This window comes from Calypte anna, chromosome 1 (assembly GCF_003957555.1).
Source record: "Calypte anna isolate BGI_N300 chromosome 1, bCalAnn1_v1.p, whole genome shotgun sequence".
Taxonomy (NCBI): Eukaryota; Metazoa; Chordata; class Aves; order Apodiformes; family Trochilidae; genus Calypte; species Calypte anna.
This window is the reverse complement of record NC_044244.1, coordinates 22,336,889-22,360,936: the sequence shown is the minus strand read 5'-3', so window position 1 is coordinate 22,360,936 and position 24,048 is coordinate 22,336,889. Positions and strand designations below refer to the sequence as shown.

General features: G+C 36.4%; 1 protein-coding gene across 1 annotated transcript in view; it reads right to left on the bottom strand.

Annotated features, from left to right (window-relative positions):
* CADPS2 (calcium dependent secretion activator 2) overlaps nt 1-24,048 on the bottom strand; it is a 277,107-nt gene that overhangs the window by 12,490 nt on the left and 240,569 nt on the right. Inside the window, exons 23-26 of the mRNA XM_030447170.1 lie at nt 23,507-23,581; nt 19,984-20,067; nt 19,837-19,869; nt 10,271-10,378 (exon numbers count right to left, since the gene is read on the bottom strand). Coding sequence (XP_030303030.1) covers nt 10,271-10,378; nt 19,837-19,869; nt 19,984-20,067; nt 23,507-23,581 — 300 coding nt within the window. The remainder of the gene's footprint in view (nt 1-10,270; nt 10,379-19,836; nt 19,870-19,983; nt 20,068-23,506; nt 23,582-24,048) is intronic.

Below are 24,048 nucleotides of genomic sequence, written 5' to 3'. Positions count from 1 at the left end.
CCTATTTGACTGAAGGATTTCTACTGTCACTCCCAAAGCAACTGGCAGAAAAGGGAAAGGAACTCATAGAAATAAAGAGCTAAACTTGACAGAAATACCCTGTTCAGCAGGACTCATGATGAGAAAAAATGAACAGTTGCTGCAAGAAATATTTTCATGATACAAGCTAAAAAATGAGGCAGGCTAGTTTTCAGAAGTCTGTAATAAAAAAAAAAATAGGGAGCAGGGCTAATTTATAAGCATACTAAGCATCTTTGATCCTTCTAGGCAAGAGGGAAATTGTTCTGAAATAATTAAGAGCATCTAATATATGAAAAGCTTATTTTTTAGATTGCAAGTTATTTTTTCATATTTTAGGCTTATAATTAGAAGGTGTTTAGTAGCTATGGAAATGCTGCCAATTCTCAAATAAATGTGAATTCTAATACAAAATACACAGTACTCACCTCTCCCTGAAGTGCACATTGGTTGCTAAACTGCGATTTACAATATTTATGCTATTTTATAGTGTTTGTGACCTTTGTTGTTTTCTGGCTCCTTCACATATGGTAGGTACACTGGGAAACTGGAAGTCTGCAAAATCAGACATGCATCATGTCCTTCCCTATCTGGACATATGTAATCTTGCTACTCTGGTTTTAAACAGTAGGCACTAACATAATGCTGATGACTTTGAGAGACTAACAGCACAAACAGTTTCCCTGCTCCACTCTGGATACACAGTGCATCTTGTGAGCAGTACTTTTAGAGGTTATTCTGGTGCTAAAACTCTCAGGAGCAAACACTGTCAGGCTTGCTATGCTGTGTGCTGTGCTGCGACTCAAGTAGATCTGCAAACATCCTCCAAGGACCAGAATGGGGAACAACACTTGTGTGACATTGAAATGAAAGCCAGCTTAGACCTTTAAAATAAACAAATGAACATAATGCAAAATGTCCAAGTTGTTACTTGCTATAACATCAGCCTCTTGCTATCAGGCTCCAGTTTTACAAACGTTATGAGCGTGCTTAGCTGCACAAATGCAAAGCAGTCTGCCTAAGTGCAGGGGTAACATCAGCAAGGTTAAAGGCCCAGGTTCTCTTTAACACTCACATCTACTTTTGCCCAGTCATCTGGGACTCCCTGAGGACTCAGCAAAGGGGATTCAGAGTGGTGGCAGTCTTCCTGCATCTCTCTTGTAAGGTGAACATGCTCTTACTACCTCTATCTTGCATCAGGTGTCAGCTGGACAAAAGCTGGGCCAAAATCTGTGTTGCAGCTTTTAGGTAATGGCTCATGTAGCAGCTCTGGTCCTTGGAGCCATCTATTTAGACTCCCAGCTCTGTCTGGAACAATGTCAAGTACGTATTTTAATTAGAATATTTAAAACATCCTAGGTTCCTCCGGGTGAATATTCACAGGCAGCTCATTTCTTCCAACTTCAGCAATCTTGACTCCTCATCTGGTCACTCTGTATGTTACTGTAATGGCATATGACAGGGCTGGATGCAGCTGTGAAGTTGATAGGGAGGTGCACAGTGGTGTAGCCACTCCTCTCCTGCACAGCATCGATTGGGCACCACACTGAGAAGCACTAATGTGGAGCAGAGGTCCAGCCTCCTGCCTCCCTTTTGCTTCTCTCCTCCCCTCAGCTCCTTGGAGAAAGTGTCCTTGGATTGGGCAGATGCCTGGTTTGACCCTTTCCATCTCTGACTCTGTTGCCCATGTGCATTCTTTCAGCTATGCAGATTTTACAGCCGTGTTGTGTAGGGTTTTTTTTTGGAGCTGATTTTTCTATTCATTATTTATTCTGTACATTGTAAACACTTTTAGTACAGTGTAAATACTTAGGACAGCCAATGCTGTGTCAATTAAGAAAACATATGATTAAACACTTGAAAATAGTTTAAAATAAATAATCTTTAAACAGGTCCACATTTTTGCTTGTTTAAATCAGCATTAAAGCTTCATTTCCCTGATATTAAATTGTTTAACGAGCTCTTTCCCCTGATGCACCACTAGCTTGGTCAAACACTCCTTAGCACCCTCACCTGGACTTATTTTGATTTACAACATAGCAAACGCTTTCTGCCTCTCCACATTCATTATAGCAAACATAGATTATTTTTATGCTTCCTGGCCCTGTTCTTCTTGTGATATGATCAACAGTGTAGTTGTGTTTCTATTTGTAACACTGACACAGAGTTTTGCCTGATTTTCCTTTTTAAACTAAACTAGACCCAAGAAAATTCAAGTATAAATATCAAACCTGCTAGTGAGGTTTGAAAAACCACAAGGTTCTCCTGCTGTTTATATGTGTGTGAATTACAGTACATCAAGAAATCAATATTCCCTAGATGGTGCTTGTGCCTGGCACTTCATGGTGAACAAACATTAGATAAGACAATATAAATGGTACAATCCTTATTGATTTCTCTTGACTGTGTAGAATGTGAAAGCTGCAGCCACAGTTAACACTTACTGACAGACTAATCTGAAGTTTCAGTGCTATTTTATATTTTTATAGTTGTCCATGCTCAATTGATTCCATTAAGTTGCTAGACACATTTCAAGCCATCTAGATAAGAAAAAAATATGCAGTGCCTGGAATGAGATGCTGCTACTTTGTGCCTAGCAGGATAAAAAGGTTAAAGGACTAAATTGTGCCTGGATGTTGGAAAGAGTTCTCTTTTATCTGACAGAATTGTTACTGTTTTTAGTGAATGGACACTGCGAGTGATGGATAGATGCATTTAACTAAGCTAAATAAATGAACGAACAGTATAGACCAGAAATGTCTATAGGGAAACTGTACTACAATGTGTAGCCCCTCCCCAAACAAACAAGAAAAAAAACCTTGTAAAACTCTCTCGGAAAAAAAAAATCAGATGGGCCTTAAGACCTTGAGTTTGGGATTTTCTTTTTCCCTTTTCCCCCCCTCTTCTGATTCATGATGTATATTTAAAATTGCTTTTTATAGCAATCTATACTTTTTCTTTCAGAAAAATTATGCTGCTCAGATAAGTCAGGAAAATTATGGGTAGGATAGCATAAGAAATTCTGAATATCAGACTATGAAGCTTAGTGTCCTCAAAAATAATTCTGTTTCCCTTTTATACTCAAAGAGCTCTTTTAGCATAATATCAGAGTATCTGTTTCATAGTTTCTTGCTCCCCACTGGGAAGATTTAAATAATATGATTAAATTAGTGTGAAAAAGGTGTCAGACATCCATTCCATGAATATTAAATGCAGACTGGACTATGGGATAATGTCTTGAGAAAACCCTTTTTATATCTTTTGTAGCTGTCTGGTACCCAACAAGATGGAAATTCAGAAATAAGAAGTGGCTTAAAAATTGAAGAAGTGGGGAAATGCAGCATATCAAAACCAGCCATAGTGGTATGGTTTCTTCTAATGAAAGCACTCTCAGCTACCATGTACCACAGCTTACAAAGTGCTAGATATTCTGATCCTGAAGAAGCAAACTCTGAAGCACATACTTTGCTTTAAGTGTGTTGTGGTCCTATTGATTTCAGCAGCACTGAGCTTTGCTGGATTCACAGCAGCATAATCAGCACTCTCCAAGAGTGGGCACTACTTTTCTCAGCATATTCCAGAAAACAAACAAACAAAAAAACCCCATAAAAAAACCAAAACCACAAACAAATAAAGAAAACATACACTACTACTACATGAAATCACATGGAGGTTACAATTTTTTCAGCTTTGAAATGAACTGTTCTGAGTATTTTTTTAATTCTACTTTTTTTCTAAGAGAGAAAAAATTCTATCTCAGAAATTATGGACATTCTACCTGAAAATACCAGAAATGGTTTGATGAACTTTGAAAAGACTTTGCACAGTAAATTCACAAGATGCTGTTCCTGTCTTGTGCAAGTCCTTAATATATTTGAACATGTTAATATTACTCACTTTTTCAGTTCACACTTGGTGATGCTGTCTACAGTTTTCTCTAAAATTCTTCCTTTTACCAAAAAAGATAAATTTTTTTGTTTTGTTTTAAATGACAAGAATGTCTCTAGATGAAGAAAAAACTGCAGAGTTGTTCTTATACCAAGAGCTTTCTATTTTCCTTATAAAATATTAGACATAATGAAAGGTGAGTTAGGGCTGTGGTGAAAATCTAAAGAGCATCGGCAAATCTGAGCACTGCTCAGCTTTTCAATTGCTTTTCTACTTCTCAGTTCTTTTAAATGGTTTTCTATGGCAGGAACATTTTTCTTAATTAGTCACAGCTAATTAGTGTTCTGGCATAGACAAGTAATCAGAAATGTCAGAGCTGCAAGGCTACATCTCCCTAATCCTTTGATAATAATTTAGCCTCCTGGGAGGGCCTCAAGCTGCGGTAAGTAGTGGCTGACAATAAGGCAAAATTAGGTGGGCAGCAGACCATTAGGATAGAAAAATAAAAAGCACTACCAAATCCTGCTGAGCACCATCAGGCAACTAACTACACTGCCAGATGAGGTGCCTGTTTAAGCCTGTGTTGTTAATTAGCTGATTCTACCAGACCTGCCACATATGTCCAGGTGCATCATGCAAAGATGTGTATTTCTGGGTTTGTGCCAAAGGACAATTTTGCACTGTGATCAAATTTCAAGAATCTGAGAAAGAAGCCCACATATTTCTTGAAGATTATTCTGAGTTATCAAAGAAATAAGGAGATCAACAAGCTACAATCCAGTTTTGCTGAGTCTCTTTTAAGTAATTAGGCACGGTCCTCTCACATTTCTCAGAGGTTAATACAAACACAGCTTTTGATTCCAATGTGGCCTTTAACTAGTCCTACCTAGTCTTAACTTGCTGAAGGTGCCTTGGCATATAATCTAGATGAAAAAGTAGACCTCTTGTCACATCACACACTTGAAAATAATTACATAACAATGAATGTGAAGATTACTTATTAAGATTAACGTGGCAGGAAGCAATTTAAGAGAAAAAAAATCCCAACTGAAGTTTTTTAGAAACATGCTGTTGAATACTAAATACTACAGTATCATGCTTTTGAGGTAGACATAGACAGCAAAAGGAGTTGGTCCTACAGAAAATACATTCAATGTAAGTGGTTCTCTTAGCTGTGTAACATCAGCTGCAGACTAACTCACTCACCAAGGAGAAGCATTTGCACAATTTTAATGCTTTTTTTTTTTTTGGTAGAAGGTCAGAAAACTTATAGAAATGATGGGATTGAATAAAGCGTTTGCTAAAAATGTGCTTGCAGATATGATGGTGAATAGAAATGAATCAGATGAGTACTTCATGTCTCCATTTAGGCATAGAATGAAGTACATGACTTAGCACTCTTTGGAGAAAAATTACTACCTCAAATAACCTCAAGTACATCATTGAACTTAACTCGTCCATCCCTGCTACTAATGGAAATAAAATAGAATGGTTTAGATTTGGGAATGCTAGTAGCATTTACTCTATATTCCAGACAAAATACAATAGAAAAAAACAGTATCACATCACATCTCAACTTTTGAAGTATAAAAGTGAAAAGCAGCTCCATAAATCTGGAGTGCTTAAGCATTTATACTACTCATAAAGATGTCCACTGTTTCAGCACTCCAAAGAAAGTTGTGTGCGTTCCCCGCTGTTGACATTTCCTACACTCCATCCTGTGCCATTGCCTTGCTCAAGGCCACAACCCCAAGGACATTCACCTACAGAAGCAGTCCCTGGGAAGCTGGCAGCACTGCTCAGGTACACCACCCCACTTTAACACCTGTAGGAGATGGATGACCAAGGCTAAAGTCAACATCTGCTAACAGATGCCATCTTGCACAAGACAGTGAAGGGACCTGCTTGCTGACACCAGCCTTTCCAAGATGTGCACTCTGACTACTTTTTGTGTTTATGGTACACTTGGCACAGGTTACCCAGAAATTAGAGTCTAAAAAACCTGGGAAACCTTTGAAGTTGCATCAATAGCAAAATATTGATTCGTTACAACTGTTCTCTTAAACCATTCTTTATTTCTTAAAGAAGTGATCGATTATTGTATACGGATTTCATTCTATATATATTGACAATAAAACTGGAATCATGCATCTATTATCACCTCAGGCTTTTCACAACAGGTACAACACAAAAGTAACCTGTAACATAATGATCTTAATGGCAAACAGTCCATGAAGGATTTTAAAGCGAAAATGTTTGAAATGAAATTTTTGTGTTCAGACAAGAACATCCCTATTTCCCATGCAATTAGGGACTAGAAAGGGAGAATCTCCCTGAGGGGCACTCAAGAACTTTATATTACTACAGAAAGTTAAGTACTGCATTGATGTTTTAAGCAGTGTTTTATGCAAAATGACATCTTTTTAAAACTAGGGTTTGTCAGCAAAACCCAACTTTGTTTGAAAGGGAGGTTTTTTCTAAGATAAGTGTATTTTCATTTAAAATCTTCAGGAGTATGAAGACTTAGTAGTTCCATCTTAAATATTCAGGTCTATTAAATGATTCTAATGATTCTAAGTCTAGTCAGTGATGATTAGATGAACCTGGCATATTTATGCATACAGCACTGCTTTTACTGAAGTTAATGGTAAAATTCTCATTGATTTTGATAATGTAAAATCAGACTCCATGAGAATTTTATATTTGAACTACAGATTTTTTACATCTGTTAATTTTGTGATCAGATACATAGCACTTTGATAAGATGCACAAATGTTCTTATATCATCTATTAAGCAGATTATAAAACTTTGCATTCACCAACTTGCACTTTTACAGCCTTTTCTGAAAAGAAATATTTTTCAAAAACTGGTTAAAATATTAAAGAGCAACTTAATTTCTAAACTTTAAAAAAATCATTATTTTTTAAAAAAGGAATTCTTGGCTTAAGTGATTAAACTTTTGAAAGGTTTCAGTGGGTGATGCTTTTAATCCTAATTCAAAATTGTAATAATGAAACAAAGATTGCAGTGTCTATCTTAATTATATACTTGCTATATGCTGAGTCTACCTGAGTCACTGTAGCATTAATGTTAGAAAAGCTTGCTTTTTTTGAGTTTATTAGAGAAACTTGTCCCAGTAAAACTTCTTTGCCTTAGTTGTCTTCAGTGGAGTATGGGATTGTTAGGAATCACATGGATCATTCATTGAATTAAGCCTGCAGAAATGATGAACGTGGAGCAGACACTTAACCCAGAGCTACTGCAGACCATCCACATGTGTAATACATTAAAAAACATTTCTAGTGCTCTTTTTAAGATTTGTGGTGTTAAAAACAAACTAGCAAACAACCAAATCCCCACAACTATAAGCTTCTGCAGCATAAGAGGAGCAGCTACATGTTCTGAGTTACTCTAAATGGAATTTGATAGGTAAAATTCCCAGCTGATCTTAGGAATAGACCATGTCCCACACTATGAAGGAAGACAAAAAGTCCTAAGTGTCTCTGAAAAACTGACCAAGCAAAAAAACCTCTCAAATTTGCTGTTTGAGGACAACACACTGACCTTGTAGAGACCTGTGCTAGCAGGAGCACCAAGCCACATTGTTTGAAATGCTGTATATACTCTTTTCAGAAGCCAAGTTATTTAGAGAAAGGAAGGAAAAAAATCTACCTTGGTTTTGTTTCATGATCAGCACAGGTACTAAAGCATAGAGTGATTTATGTTGCTTAAAAACAGTGCAGAAGAGAATTAGCAGCCTGGTCTTCTTTCTAAGCCCCATAGAGATTTGAGCCTCTCTCATGTGTAAGGATCCATATCTCAAACCTTAATTCCCCTGGTTATTCACATCCCATATGGCATGGTGGTACTTTTCCAAGCTTATCAAGCACCATTGTAAAACAATGCACACTATTGGTCTTTTCCTTAGTGTGAGGCTTCTCAGACAGACAGAAAGACTTCTGACTTTAACGTGTTTGTGTCCAACTGGCAGGCACTCCTACTTGTACCAATACTACCCTTCAATTTAAATGTTGGTCACTGTAATAGTTGTCAGTGTACAGCAGCCCTGAATCAAGTAAATGAAGTACATACATAAATAATTTTTAGGTACCTGTTTTTGATTAAAATGGTGCTTGAGGCCTGATCCTGCCTGGATTTGTAACTATCACTACTAGCATACAGCATATGGTTTGAAGGATAGTTACATAAAAACTTGTCCATTCCATCTAATTCTGCTCATTTCTTAGTCTGTGTTATGTGGAAATGTGATACTACCATATATGAAGAAAAGTAAATATACAAATAGATATTTGATAATCTGGATACTTACCAGGTGCCTCTTCTTTCTTTCCTTACAGCTACAAGCATTGGTCGTGACAGCATACAATACATACTACTAAGTAAGAGGGAACACAAATGGTTCTGGATCTAAAAACCATTTTAGAAATGGTTCTAAAAAGCAAGTGCTATGTCATGGCTTACATCCTTTCAGGAGATGTTTTCTTGTGCTGAAAACCTTGATTGCTGAAATCAAACTTGGAAGAGGTTCTCAACCCATGCTCCCAATTGTACTGAGGTTCTTCTTGGGTTAGTGCTAATTGGCCTAAACCAAAAATCATGCCAAGAAACATGCTGATGATTTAAGGGTGTGGATGGCCACTGTCACCATCATAGGCTGGTTTTTAGGCCTGTGTCCAGGTCCTGGCCTGTTTACTGCTAGGAACCAGCTTCAGGCTTGAGTCAATTCCACTGGATCAACAAAGTCAATGTGGTTTCTCCAGTGAGAGTTAGACTTGGCCTTGGGCACAAAATTTTATTCATATTCAGAAAATTACAACATAAGTGAAAATAACCCCAAAGAAAAACAAAAAATAGAACCTTGGAAATGAAACATATGCTTGCAGATTCAATGCAAAAGCAAACTGAAGCAGAAGTTGCTAATATGGTTTTAGTACTTTGTGAAGGTGCCAGCTGGATGGATGATAATTTTTCTACCCCTGCAGGGCATCAAAGCTTTTATAAAATCATTCTTTTCACACATATTAGCACTTAGCTTATTACAACAGATGATACTTTTTTTTTTTTTTTTTTTTTTTAAAGATGCCAAGGAGAGTCTGGAAATATAAAATCTGAGAGATAAATCTCATTTTGACCACCCAGCCTAACAAACAACAAACACTGACATGACATACCATGGCTGAGAGTCTATGTTATGGGACCTTCTGTGACTGCCACAATTGTAGTGTCACAGTAAAGGCTGTGAATTGCTGTTATGAAAACATTTGCTGTAACTTGCATAATTAAATAAAACTGCCAGCAAAGCTTTCTAAAATACCTAGGAGATGACATACAAATAAATACATTTCAAAGTCTGTGCTATGTTCCAGAATTTGTTTTGAATTAAACTGCACTGCAGAGTGCCAGAGATGACTTCTTTCCCTGTTCAAATTCCTATGTAATTATAAGTGACTGACACCATTCCATGTAAACTGATCCAAATATATAATAAAATAACTTTTATTTTAGACAGAGTTTATATGTGTAGTGCTTTGAATTTATACAAAAGGGACACTTTCAGCTGCCTACAGCTTCTCCTTCAGGCAAATCATGAAGGGACATGTGAGATGGTCAGAAGTTGAATGAGCAGATGTATGTCCAAGAGTGATGCTAGTGGCCTCATAGGAGGGTCCTGAATTAGGAAAAATTTGTTAGAGTAGGTAATAATTTCTAAAAAAAGAGGAGGAATCAGGGCAAAGGCATGAGTGAAGGGTAGCTGTGGAATCCAGTAGTGAAGCTGAGGGAAATTATTATGAAGATACAGGCTGGCTAGTAATGTGTGGGTCTTGAGGATGATGAAGAAGATAACTCTGAACTTGTAGAAGTGGGATTAGGATTTTGAAAGCAAGTTCAACAATTCCAAAAATGTTTGGCCAATGGAAAGAAATTAACCTATAGGTGTAACTGCATAAATGGCCTTTCTGTTTATGAGCAGGTAGTGATAAGTACAAGTTGTTTATTTAGGGAAATTAGGTCTAAAACGGAATCACAAACCACACCAATTCTTTCCAATAACACATTCAAAAGCAAAAGATGGAATAAAATTGGACTACTCACAGTAGAAAAAAATGGCTATTTCAATAATCTTCCATTGATTTTTTTAATGCCTTCTAGCACTTAAAAGTTTCATGTACAGAATATTTACAGAAAGACCACTCTTGAGAGTTGAAGATGGTAAATAAAATGCAGAATTAAAAATGATCAACAGGCAAGAACATCTGAGTGGCTTGCTGAATATCATAAAAATGTAGCCCATCCCTTCTGTTGTAGTAGTGCTAGACGAAGCTTTTAAGGATGGTTACTTACATCAAATACCTTCTCTATGTACATTTCCTCGTTGACCTTTTCTCGAAGTATGTCCTGGTTTTGTCGAACAAACATAATGTAGGTATCTGCTAGATCCATCCCTGGTTTCTGAGGAGACATAAAGTAAGAGGATAAAGTAGAGGGAAGGAAAGAGATAAACCCCTCAACAACCGAAAGTTAAAAGTTATACTTAAACACAATCAAAACTGAGATTATGTTACAATGTTCACACATTGTATGATCTGTATTTACTAAATCTGATGTGAACTGCAGGCTAGTTACCAAGATGAGGATGATTTGCTCTTAATAAAGTGTTATGATTTATGGATTAATTGAGTCATAAATCTACACTGTCATATGTAAGGGAATGAAGCCCTGGCTCTGGTAATGTGGCATAGGGCAAACTGGGACATTTTCTCCTTTTTTGTTAGTGAGGCTCTCATACTTACTCAAGGTCCTGCTAGAACACTCCGAAAATGGTTAAGTAAAGCATTCAGGTTCTTTTGCATTGCCTCAGGTTTGTTGTGATTTGCTTCCACTATACAGCTGAATTTTGTGTTTGAGGTTATCTTCTACTTATTCCAATTCAAATCAAGTTCAAGCATTTCCCTGAGAGCAACTGCATAAAAAGGTTGGTATGTGAATAGATCCCTCACCTTATTTTTCTGAAACTGTTGCTCTGGCCTAGACAGCTCAGAAGATGACCAGGGAAGGAGCAAGGGTTGAAATGTGTCCCTTCTTACACTAATCTATGCTCTGTATCAATAGCAGAGTAGGCATAATTTTGGTATCACACTCCTAAATGTGGGACAGGCTAGGGTATGCTGTGTGCACATGACACTGTATCAGAGCAGCCAGAGTGTTTGCTGAGACTGCTTTCTCTTGCCCAGCTGGGACTTCTGGACCTGTATAGCCACAACATTTGTGTTTTTCCACACTAAACACCCTAACAGCCAGCAACATTCCCTTTCCTGGCAGTGTCTGCAGAGCTGGTGGTAAGCACTCCTTCCTTCCTGTGGCAGCAACCAAAAATTAACATAAACACTTTGGAAAGCCTTCTGAAACTGCCTGATGTGTGAGCAAATTTGTAGAACCATTTGATCACAAATAACAGTTTTTAAGTTCATGGCATACAAACAGAAGGCTGAGTTTTAACAGTACTTTACAGTAAGCCTTAGCAAAAAGCTATTTATAAAGGATTCAGATTTGGCTAAGACTGACTCTGTACAGAATAATTAACAGCTCTAGGGAAGGAAGATGAAAGCAGCTCTATCCAGTCCCTGGATTCCCAGGCACAAGTCATCTCTATTTCTCATAAGCTTTATTGTTTGAAAAAAGCATACATACAAAGATGTAAAATATTTATCATATTTTAAAGGTGTGTGTGCATAAATATGCTCATATAGTTAAAATATTTACATACAATTTTATATTTAGGTTTTCTTTCTAGTATACAAGTGGATAACTTTTTTTTCCCCTCATTTCTTATTATCTTAAATGTAATATATTACAATGTTTATAAACAGGTCTGAGCACAAGAAGGAGGGAAAGGTGCAACATGCCCAAACTAACACTTGTCCAGAAACTGCTATCATAATAATAGGATGACAGCATTCTCCTATCAAAACTGCTGTGAATGAAACCTCCTAACCCAAAAACTTAATCTCTTTTTTCCTCCTGAATCTGTCACAGACAAATTTAAGAATATGATCCAAAAAAAGATTTTCATTTACATTTCTGCATCAATGGTCATTTCCTTTCTTAAAAGTAACAAAAGTGGAATGATGGCCTAGTTTAACACTTCTAGCATCTCCAAAACTCACAAAGAAAAACTAAAATGACTCCTGCACATTTAGACTGATAATTACTGAGGCAATGAAAGCTTGCTTCAAAAATGTATCACACACATCCATGCCTACACAAAACTGAAAGAGGAACGCAAGACCATTTATATTTACATCTGAGTTACTCACTTTGATCCTAAGCACAGAAATAAAAATGTTACATTACAGCAGGTAAAACAGTCTTATATTGAAAAACCTAGTTCATGGAAATCAATAGATTTCATGCATAAAAATACAACTTCCTCATTAAAACATGGTAGAATTATTTAAATTAAACTAAATCATATATTGATTTAGGAGTTTTAAAAGTTGTATGTATTACCTTAGTATGCTCATTTGTGATGGTAGAAAAGAATAAAACAATGTTGAAATCTTATGTGCTTTCTAAAACTTGATGATAATTTTATAGGAATTAGACTAGTTTTAACTTGGAGAGATAATGGGAAAGTATTTTGAAATCTCAGGAGAGGAGTAGTGAAGGAGAAAATCTTACAAATGAAAGGGTGATTATACTTCTTGGAGATACTATGAAATGTATCTTCCATTGCAGGGTAAACCCAAATGTTTCTCTGATTCATGCAATTTTTTCCTTTACTGAGTTCAATATAAAAATGTTCATCATGCAGACAGCCAAAACTAGGAAAATAACATTCCCATCAGCATTAACTTTCCTCTTATCTTTGAGATGTTTATCTGGTCTTGAAGCTGCGACATATGGGAATTTCACACCTAGTGAATATATTTTCATGTACCTCGTGGCACAGGAGTGTAGTCATTAAAAGAATACACACTAGTAAGAGTAACTGCAACAGCTGGTGACATTTACCAATTAGAATTACAGTTCTTTAAAACACTTCATCCTTCTTTAATGTGTGCAGGATAATTTCTTTGAAATTGCTGTTGAAAAAAAATTAATTTTCCTTTTAAGTAGTGTCTGCCTACAGTAGAAATATGTCTGGGTAAGGAAGTTATCATTACCCTATCAAGACAGTTTAAAAAACTCATCAAAATAATTGCAAGCTAACTATCTCTGCTCATGGTGGGCAAAACACAGACTAAACATTGAACCAACAGCATTTCAAATACTTCATTATCTCTCCATATTGCATGCCTTGAATTTGTTTTCTCTAAGCAGTGAAAGAAGAAAAGAAAGCTATTTTAGGCATTAAACAGGTTTAGTGCTACATATATGGATTATATATGTATATATATGTATATATGTAAAATAAATGTATTTTAATTTATTTTTTTTTAATAGTGATTATGTATTAGATGGGAATCTCTGATTACATGAACCTATCATTCCACTTGTGTTTTGGATTATTGAACTTCAGAAAAATCCTTGGCTAACAGAGAATTAAAAGCCAAAACAGCAAGCATGAACATTTCCCTCCCCCCTAAATAAATAATTGGATGTACCTTAAAAAGACAAACTACTAGAAACAATTATTTAAAATATGTCCCTGTCACAGAGGGCATTTTACTACTAACATTGGACAGACTTAGGCAACTCAGTCTCGACTTCTGTACCCAAAAGAGAAAATTCTGCACCTCTGAATCTCTGGCAGAACATCTGGTAAAATTAATGGGAGAAAGTTATTTGCACATCTTTGGGAGAATATTTATCTAGATAAGCATGAACTAAGGTATTCTGTCTGAAAACTTCCCCAAGTAAAAAAGTGTTTTTATATGACAGATAAAAAGTTATTGTAGGTTTGTTTTATTCAGGACAGCAGACAAGATGTTTTGCCTATCTGAAAATGAAAGAGAACCAAACAAAGAGATGAATGGAGAAACTGGAAACACAAAGACATCAAATGAAATACCAGGAAATGAAGAGTTGTAAATAGGGTTACTTTGTCACTGGTTACACAAGTAACTGAATACGCTGGCAAGTGAATGAGTTTAAACAAGGGTGTAGGCTTCAGAGCATTCTTTTTTAGGGTTAATCACTAGTTAACCTGGCAAGATGAACATGCTGTTTGGGGAAAAAAAAAAAAAAATCCTTGTTAATTATATACTGCAAGTGCTCTTACTTCCTGCTGCTGCACCTAATCCCACAGGTGCAGGTTGTCTCTTTTACTATTCACTGGTAGGTGGGTCCAGAACAAGAAGCACTTATTCACAGCAACAAATTCAGATAAAGAAGAAACATCTGAACAGGAAAGCAGTGTCATGGTGTCTATTTTACAAGGAGGTGAATTTTAAAATCCATGATTCCAGTTTCCAAGCAGGTGTAGAAGCTGAATTATGATTAACACACACTGCTCCCACCTAGTCAAAAGGCATGCTGCATTGCCTTCATTTCCAGGAATTCAAATATTTTGCTGCTGAAAGGTTTGCAACAAGATTAATACTGCCAGTACTATTAGGCTTTCCCTACAGGAGAGATACACCTAAGTTTCTGCACAATTTTCTGCAATGCAATAGTTTGTCACAAATCTCAATAAAACCCGTGTACATTCGTCAATATCTGAGTTATGTTTATTTTCACGTTGGCATTTGTCACAGGATACTTCTTAGCATCAGAGTGTACTATAACAATCTCATATTCTTAATATTACAAAGAAAAAAAAATCTAGTTTTACTTAGTTGCTATGCTGTAAAAGCATTCATTTTTCAAAGATGAGAACAGATGTTAGAGACTAACTATGTAATAACAAACCTCATCCCATTTTGTGTTTGCTTTCCTCTCAACCCCCTTTTTCTCCCCTGTATCCTGGAGGGAGACTTTTTAACTACAGCGTGGATATAACAATGAAATGAAAAGGAGTGATGAACTGGAGGGGGCTATTGTGAGAAACACAGGAGCTCCTTATTCAGTGTTCACCATCAAATGAAAGAGCACACTGGAAATTTTCAATGCCTGAAATTTCTCCCCTAAATACTGCAAAGTTCATCCCTTGGGCTTTGGAATGACAGAATTAAATTATCACCAAAACATTTTTGGAATAGAAATTACCTCTGCTCATCACAAGATCCTTCCTCCCTTCAGTTCCTACAAACCAAAATGCTTAGGTAGGAAGATGCATCATTTTTGTAGTCAGTTTATTATAAAGGTTTCATTCTCATACAATTATGAAAAAACCACATTTTTTTTCCTGTCTCTAATGCATCTTCCTGTAGATGAAAGAACCTTGACTAAGGCTAAATGTGTGTATTTTGAGGCCTGTCATGCAGAACTTAAGCTGTGGTCCTGCAAGCATTTGTGCAAACATTTTTTCATGTACGTGTAGTTTCATTGCATCCATGTGGCAACACAGGTGTGCATTTGCACCTCTGCAAAAGGTATACAAATTTTACAGTTACTATGACAAAACCAGGTATTAAAATGTGCTTTCCCTCCCCAAAATAACTATGCTATTTTAAGTTTCCTACTGATTAGCAGGCATCCTTCTGGTCTGCATTTAGGACATATATCAAAACCACTGCTGACTTAAAACAGGTGATTCTGGGCTTTCCTTCCAATTCTGCAATAACATGCTTGCATGGGCCTGAAAACAGAAGGGCCATTTCCCAGGTTAGCGTGTACAGAGGAGGAAGGCAGGAGAAGCCCTGCAAATAAGGATGACTGTTCTGTAATCTTTATTTTTAAACAGAGGTTTTAAAATGAATCCTACTTAAAGATTAATGGCATAGTATGGCCACGGCTAAATAAACACTGATTTCCCAGAAAAAGCAGTTTGCTTCCTAAAACCAGCTGAAAGAGGCCATGAGATGCACGCGTGTTATTTGGAAATGGAGGTATTTGGAAGGTCCAATGTGTATCTGCCTGGTAGGAGGCAAAGCTCCTACTCTGGCCTCTACAGGACCCCATAAGTCAAATGCTGGCACATGTGTGAGGCCTCTTTTCATAACTTTGATCCCCAGATAAAGGCAAGAGTGGAGCAAGGGGCCTGGCATTGTGTGAGCTGTGTGCTGCTGTCAGCCCCGGGTCCTTCAAATGGCCTCTCTGCACTTGGTCTGACAGGTGGCCCACATGAAGTGAGGGAGGATTAGGTTCCTTCTGTGCCCTCGACATGACTGGCATAGATTACTGGCCCCTACAAAGGGATTTAAGCATACCTTTCCCAACAAAAAGCAGTATATAAATATGCATGTAACTGGATGCTCAATTTGTACGAGTAATTGCTCTGGTTATATTTGTAAATGAGGCAAATGTGTGTAGAAATGACCAGCTAGAGACACAATTATTTGTGTGCAAAACTCACTTACATGATGAGAAACTGAACACAATGAAATTATCTACACGATTGAGGAATAATGAACATCTGAGATTAACAATATACATTTTGTGCCCTTAATTCAACTGCATTCTTTCCCTGTTCTCATTAATCAACTGCCTTTGTGACCAGCACATGAGAAAAAAAAAAAAAAAGAAAAAAATGAGACAGGTTGTACTTCTACATCTCTTAAGTACTGCTAGGGCTTTAAGAGGAACCAAAAGAGTTACAGTGGATTTGGGTGAGCTGTTTTTTTAAAAATACTGTAACCTAAACCAGCTCCTACATTCTAAAACATCAAAACATAGCATTAACAAGAGAGCAAATTGCATCCTTGATGTACTACTTTTAGCTGTAATGTTTGTGTTATTTTCCTCTGAACATTTGGCTTCTTTCATGCACACAGCAGCCACAATTTCTTTCACTTCAGAGCATTGTGTACTGTGACAATTACCAATGAAAACAGTGTAAAAACAACTAGTTTTTCTTCATTATTATTTTTAGGAAATCCTGCATAGTTGTTACTATTCTTAGCCTGGTTTATTTTTCACTGTTCCTAGTATTTCTGTTGGTGTTTCAATCACCAAAACATATAGAGTGTTCCTATACCCCTATAAGCAATGCCTGGAAAAAAATCAGAGCACTTGGTGACCATGTCCTGCAAGAAGGATGTTCTGAAAAATGGAGGAATAGGTTGAATATTTTCTTAAAAGGTTTAAAAAAAAAAGACTAATCTATTATTTTTTTTTAAATGGAGTTATTCATAATTATCTGATAACATTAATGACTGGAAGGATAGAAAGCAACATTTCTTCAAACATTACCTGCCAACTGAACTGCAAGTTTGTGTCTACAAGTCCCACCCTGATCCTGAGAAGTTGAAAGATGTCTTTTTGTGAGTATGCATCTTTGTGCCCAGCTATTTAATTTCTAAATCTCCTCTCAATATAATAAATCAAATTAATAGAATTTATCTTTTCCTCAAAATGACTAAGAATCATGCAGGAATGTCTTCCTCCTTTTTGAACCCTTTATTATTTTTATGTACCTTTTAAATTATTTTATCTCCTTTACCTCTCATCCTTTCTAAAACATTCTGCTTAATACTGCTTTAATTTTCTTCTAACCTCTTGTTTGTCTAGTTAGTTTCTTTTTATTTCACTATAAACCAAATCTTTGCCAAATATTGAGCCTGGCAGGCAAAGATCAAAAATTCTGTTTAATTCACACACTAAAAATCCCACAGGCCTTTTGTGCCTCCCAATCTTCATCTCCCTTAGATCCACCAAGTGATCAACAGCTCAGTTTCAGGGACCTCAAGGACAGAGCTAAGGTGACCCAGAGTCATCCTCAAATGGAGGGAGGGTATGGGGGCAGAATGTGGTTATCTGACAGAAGTCCAATTTCACACATATTTGCAAAAAGGAAAGGCCTACTGTGGTCACCTTTAAGTCACCTCCAAATATGCAGCTATATGGTAAGGAGGGACAACAAGAGATTTAAAACCATATCAGTTCAAAATACAGCCACAGGAGGCATTAAATTAGCTTCAGTGCAGGCTTGGTAGGTTACTGTCATGCCACCAAGAGCTCAGCATAAATTCCTCATCCTGTGGAACTCCTCTCTCCACTTCTGACTTCAGTTGTGAGTTGAGGAGATGACCATGCAATGTGATAACTTACAACCCCCTTTTGCAGTTGAATTTGTACCTTCCACAAGCAGTGATTTTAGACCCTATTCAGACTGGACACTCAGAGTTAGTTGTGACAGGAACAGCTCTTCTTGCCCTCAACTGCACCTTCATAAAAAGGTGAAGAATGTGAAGCAAACCAAACCCCCAGCCTATCAAACTCCTTCAACCCAGGGAAAATGTCCTTCTGAATTTGGAGAACATTTGCTTGGTCAGATCCACAGCCTCCCTGAAGCACAGTTTATAGCTGTAGCACTACAGTCCAGTTCATACCCTGAGCTGTGGGAAAGGTGTGTGGGAAAGCTGAAAAAACGAAGGGGCTGTAAAGAGGAAAGGATCCTGACATCCTGTCTATAATCTGGTCATCTCTTCAGGAACACCATTCAGTGAATGTGAGAAAAGCTCCAGGGACCCAGCAACCATCTCTCTGCTCTGCCTTCTCCTCTATTATCTCTCTCCTCTCTCATCTTTATTGTTAAGTCCAGGCCAACGGTAAAAGACTCTGACATCTCCTTCTCATAGACATTCTGTCACTTGGAGAGTTTTTGTGTTATCTGAAAGAAGTAAATTAATTTCTAGTTTGTTCAGCAATTTTTTTCTTCAGTTTTTAGAGTCTTAAGTGTTCCACCAAGGACCTTTTGGGGCAATTCCACAGCACAAAATATTTAACACAAGGTATTCTAAACTAACTAGATTTGAGATGGAGCCATTTCTTAGAATGCAAGATTGGCCCTAACATTTTTTACTTTTTTACAGAACATGAGAGCATTTATACAGTTCAACAAAAAGTCCACATGTAGCTAACTAAAAAAAAGTTCTGAAAACATCATCTGAACATAAATATTATGTTTTATTTAATTTTATGAATAAGGCAAGCATAAAGATAGCAAAATAAAAATTCCAGAAATTGAGATTCTTCCTTTTATTTAATATGCATGGATTTAAAGAAATAATTAATTTAAGCTTGCTACTAACATATTTGTAAGTATAGAAAAGATTTCTGGCCACCATACAGCCTAGCACATCTGGTACTCTTCTATATTTGTAGTTTTATTTCCTGTAAGATTCTAGATAAAGCAATTTTAGTAATTTTTTTGCTAGTCTTGGAAAATAAGATTGTTTTCAAATCACATTAAAAAGGGATGAGAACACAGACTTGTGAGACAACAAAGGATATTTATTGACAGTGATAGCAACAATATTTGATAACTTTTTCCTTGCTTTTTAAAAGAAAATACACTCTAATAAAAATACTCTAATAAATACTCTAATAAAAATACTCTAATGACTGAACTATGCTTTTCTGTACAAAAGAGCTCCAACAGCCACCTGTTTTAGTTTTTACTTATTCCACACAAATATTGCATAAACAATGGTAAATCAAACTGAGATCTAGCAAGGGATTAAATAAGCAATATTGGGTCCTGAAGTAAGAAATCAATAAATAATAGATGTTCAAGTATGATGCTTTTTCTTGTTGCTTATCCTGTATATTTGAACGATTTAGACAAATGATGGAAAGGTCTCTACAAAATATTATCTAAGTTACAATTCTCACTCTTCCACAACTGAAAAAGTACATTGAGAATAACCTTTCTAAGCTTTGCTTTGAGAATTACTTGTTGCTTGAGGGAAATTAAATGGCCTCTGAGGGTTGCAGTGGCTATTTAAATACTCTGAACAAAGCTATCGTTAATCTCTGCAGGAAAGCAAAATGTCAACAACAACAACAAAAAAAGTGATCTAACAAAATGCCATTTAAAAAAATTATGAACATTGGAAAAAATAAATAAAAACAATTGTACTTACAGGAACGTCAACGTATTTTGCAGCTGCTTTCACCTTTAGAAAATGAAAAATAAATCAATGTATAGTAAGTGCTTATTACTACAGATTGTGCATAATTTCAGTGCTATGCACAGAAAAAATAGAACTATCGTGAATCCAAAAACTTACAGTGAAAGAAACTAATGATGAGAAGAAAGTGCCTTCATCGTATCGTGACAATTTAGACAGCACACCTTCTAACACTGAAACAACCTGGAGGGAAAGCAAAGTGAAAAATGTAAACGCAGAATATGGAATGTAAATACTTTGAAGGAGATTGCGAGTTTTTCTTCCTCAGGTTTTTATTGCTCATCTGAACAATGCAAACTGTAGATATGATCTTATGACTCTATCTTAAAAAATAATGAAATCAAGGACAAAATTATTTTCTCCACTTTACCCATCAACCAAACTGATGGAAATCACTGTTGAACCACTGCAGAAATAGAAATCCAACCCCAAAAGCCTCCTGATGTGGGCCTGCTACACAACATCACTTTGCTGTCTCAAGAACATGTGCTTAGTTAGATACAAGAGTGCATGTACCCAGCATGTATTTTTGGGTAGAGAACTATCATTTTCTAAGTTTGCTGTTTCTAAGATCACAGCTTCAAAGATGATGGAGCACGATTGCTAAAGGTGGTGATCCCCATATCAAGTTCCTCTTATCTTTGCTATTCATTAGAAACCTGCCTCTGATTTTACCCAACAGCATAGCAGCACTGGAGTTTTCTGCCAGCTCCTCTTCAGCAACACCAGGTGCTGTTAAACTGCTACTACCTGGCCAAGAAGGGGCAGGAAAATACAGGCCCCAGCTCTCTGGAATGGTGTGGTTCCTCTCCCCCCTGCTTTCACCTGTGATTCTCTTGAGTAGCATGACTGCTCAGTAAGGGGCATGAGAAGGCACTTTTGCCAAAATTTCTGACTAAAAAAAAATTATTTTTAGTTGCTTTAATTATAGCTTTAAAATGTGCACTTCTCCAAATTAGCCTTAAAGCAAACAAATCCCCTTCTCACATCCTTCTGTGATGTTTTGTTGGTCATGCCATCCATGGTATGGATATATCATTCAGCCATTGCATTCGTGCACAATTATTTTACACATATGAATTGCTTTCCAGCTTATATAAAGATTGTTTTTAAAGTCATACCTTCCTTCCAACACAGTCATTCCCACAACTATGAGTATCATTTTATGAGTGTGAGGACAGAACAAAATTCCATCTGGCATGCTGTTAATGGGCACTGTAACAGTGTCACAACAGTGTCACCTCCAGAGGAACTGAGATCATCACTTTACAATAAGCCCTGCTCTTAACAGGTCAAGGAGCAGGAGGCAAGTGCAAACTTACATTTGTCATTTATCAATCTAACCTGTCATATTTACAGTGATTAATTAAGACACCAGTACGTAGGTGCCAATCAAGGAATAAAACCACATCACAAGAGAGTGGTAGTTGTTTCTGCACCCCATGCACAGTATAATTACAGTCTATTTATTAGACCAAATACCAGCTTCCTGTTTTGCTGTTGCATGCCTGTGGGAAGCTGCTGTTTCTACTTTAACTCATTTTCTGACTGGCAAAGACTCCTTCTGCAGAAGGGTGTTCAATCTCACTGCACAAAGATCTGCTGCTGAAGAGGCTGATCTCACAAACATGGTGTCCACAGCACCAACAAATGGTTCCAACACAAGTGGGACACATCTGAACAGAGAGCAAACCATTGCAGTGTCAAGGGTATCGATTTGAACAAAAGGCTTAGTTACGAAGCTGGAAACTTTTTCTGAGACCTCAGTGTATGGACATGTGAAGCTCTAAGAGCATTTCTGTGTTTACTTCTCATTCTCTGAACTGGTTATCCTGAGACACACTGTGCTTTGTTTCACTCTTTTGTGCTATCCCTATGATTTGTTAAACGCTTTAGCTTGCCAAGTCTTGCAAACAAAATGCACAGTACAGTCTTCAAGCCTCACTGAAGTGAAAATACTCTTTTAATTTCAGAGATGACTTGCAGCTAAAAACAACCACTGAAGCACTTATTCCACTGAAAGAAAAGGAAATAATACAGAGGCAAGGGCTAAAAATAACAAAAATATATTAGATTTAAGAAATGAACACAGATGGATATTATTTAAGTCCATCGATGTGCATTTTTCCTGAGCAAAACCAAGACTGAAACACCAACCTTCCTCTGTACCCTACGAGGCTTTTCTGCCTTGAAACAGAAGCAATAAGGATGGCACTGGCATTTCACATCTCAAGTGAGGAGAGACTGATTAAGCTCCTTATGATCATCCAGTGAATGAATATTTGCTTCTTTTTTCTGAGTCTTCCACTTCTGGTAATTGTGTATGTGATACCCAATAATTCAAATTACTCTATACTGACAGCAGTTGTCTCCAGAATTTCTTGTCTGTAAATTCAGGAGAAGTGTGATAATTTTCTTATCCTATCTCAGATATTACAAAAATAATGATATGGTTTAATTTTTAACAGCATGGTTTGCACTGATTAAATTCCTTTTTCCTCCTCTTCAGAAGCACTGAACGCACAACTGAGAGGTGAGTTCAGATTGATGACAGGCACAGCTGTCAAATGAACCACTTGTAGTTGCATTTACATCAAAATGCCCCTTTAGAGGAAAAAAAAAATGTGTGGATTTTACATATTTCTCTGTAAGTGTTCACATTTTAAATTTCTGCCATGATTCTACAAAAACCATCCTCTTCATCTCCTGAGCCAGCATGGTTGATGTCAATCTGTAAGGAGATTCCTGCTGTACCACATGCCAGCAAGCTGTACCACATGAAATTAAAAGCATGAGGAAATTATGACAGAAGCATTTTGTAGGTTGTTTTGTTTTTTTTTTCCCCACTAACTCATAAACTGTAAATGCACAGCTTAGTTCTCCTACTTTAAAAATCAGCTATTTCTGGGTAGTTTGCAATGCATAGATAACAAAATGTCTTATAAAATGTTTTTTTCATTATTTGCTGTGTCCTTCAAATCATCAGAAAAGCTTTTCTTTTATATAAAGGATTTAAAACTTTTTCTGGAGTAGAGGTGCTATGGTAGCATAAGACATTATTTAAATTTTCCTCACTTATTCTCCAAGTACCTATATCATGTAAAGGCAAATTTTCTTTTTAAGCATAAAAAAAATCCTCTAGAAGGTCAATTTAAAGAAATAGCAACTTATAAAATTTTTTAAATGAGATTTTGTTCCACAAATCATTTGTTGCCCATTTTAAATGCAAAATCTAAATACTACTTAGTGGTAGGAAGAAACTTTCCATGTGAAAAACTAAACAAAAAGTAAAGCATGCTATTAAAGATGATATTACATTATCAAGTCCTACCAGTTCTACTAGCTATTAGCACTTCTCATGCAGAACAGAAAACAGAAGACAAACTTATTCAATTAGCAAGTTGCATAGAAATTATTTTATCTAATAGGTTATAGTTTACCTAATAGGTTTTTAATTTTGCAAATTCCATATTATTTAGATGACTACTATTCACAAATCATGTCGCTGTCTGCCCCAGTCCCACTATGTATAGAAAAACTGTATTATTTAAGGACATTTCAGAAGAATAATTAGAGATGCATTTTCCCGCTTCATTATAAAGTGAAATATAAAGTGTTTTACCTTTGAAACAAGCAATGAAATAATTTCTTTAACAGTTTCTTCAATCAAGTCATCTATTTTTGAATGGTATTGTTGCTGTATTTCAAAAGATAAAGAAGCATTAGAATGTATTCAAAAACACATTTTTGTCATAAGTCATAAATGGTACAAAGCTGATAACCCTGCCAGATCAGATTTACTTAAAATTATCATTTTGAACATCAGAAGAACAAGCACTTGAAAATGATCCACCCAATCAACACTTTCTTACATTCTGTGTTGGAAATTTTCCCATGTACACTGTTGAGTTAAGCAGCTAATGGGGTTATTATTTAGGTGAATTGAGTTCTTTTTCTTATTCAGGCAAAGGAATGTGAAGGATACTTTTTGTCTTCTCCTATATAATTAAGGTGGCCATGTATTTTTTTTTCTAAAGGGTCGGTTTAGTTGGAGAAGCAAAAAGACTAGAATAAGATTTAATTAATACAGCATTTCATGTCTGACAACTCTCATTCATAAGTTATTTTAAATGTCCTCTAGAAATAAAATGAGCTCCAATTGTT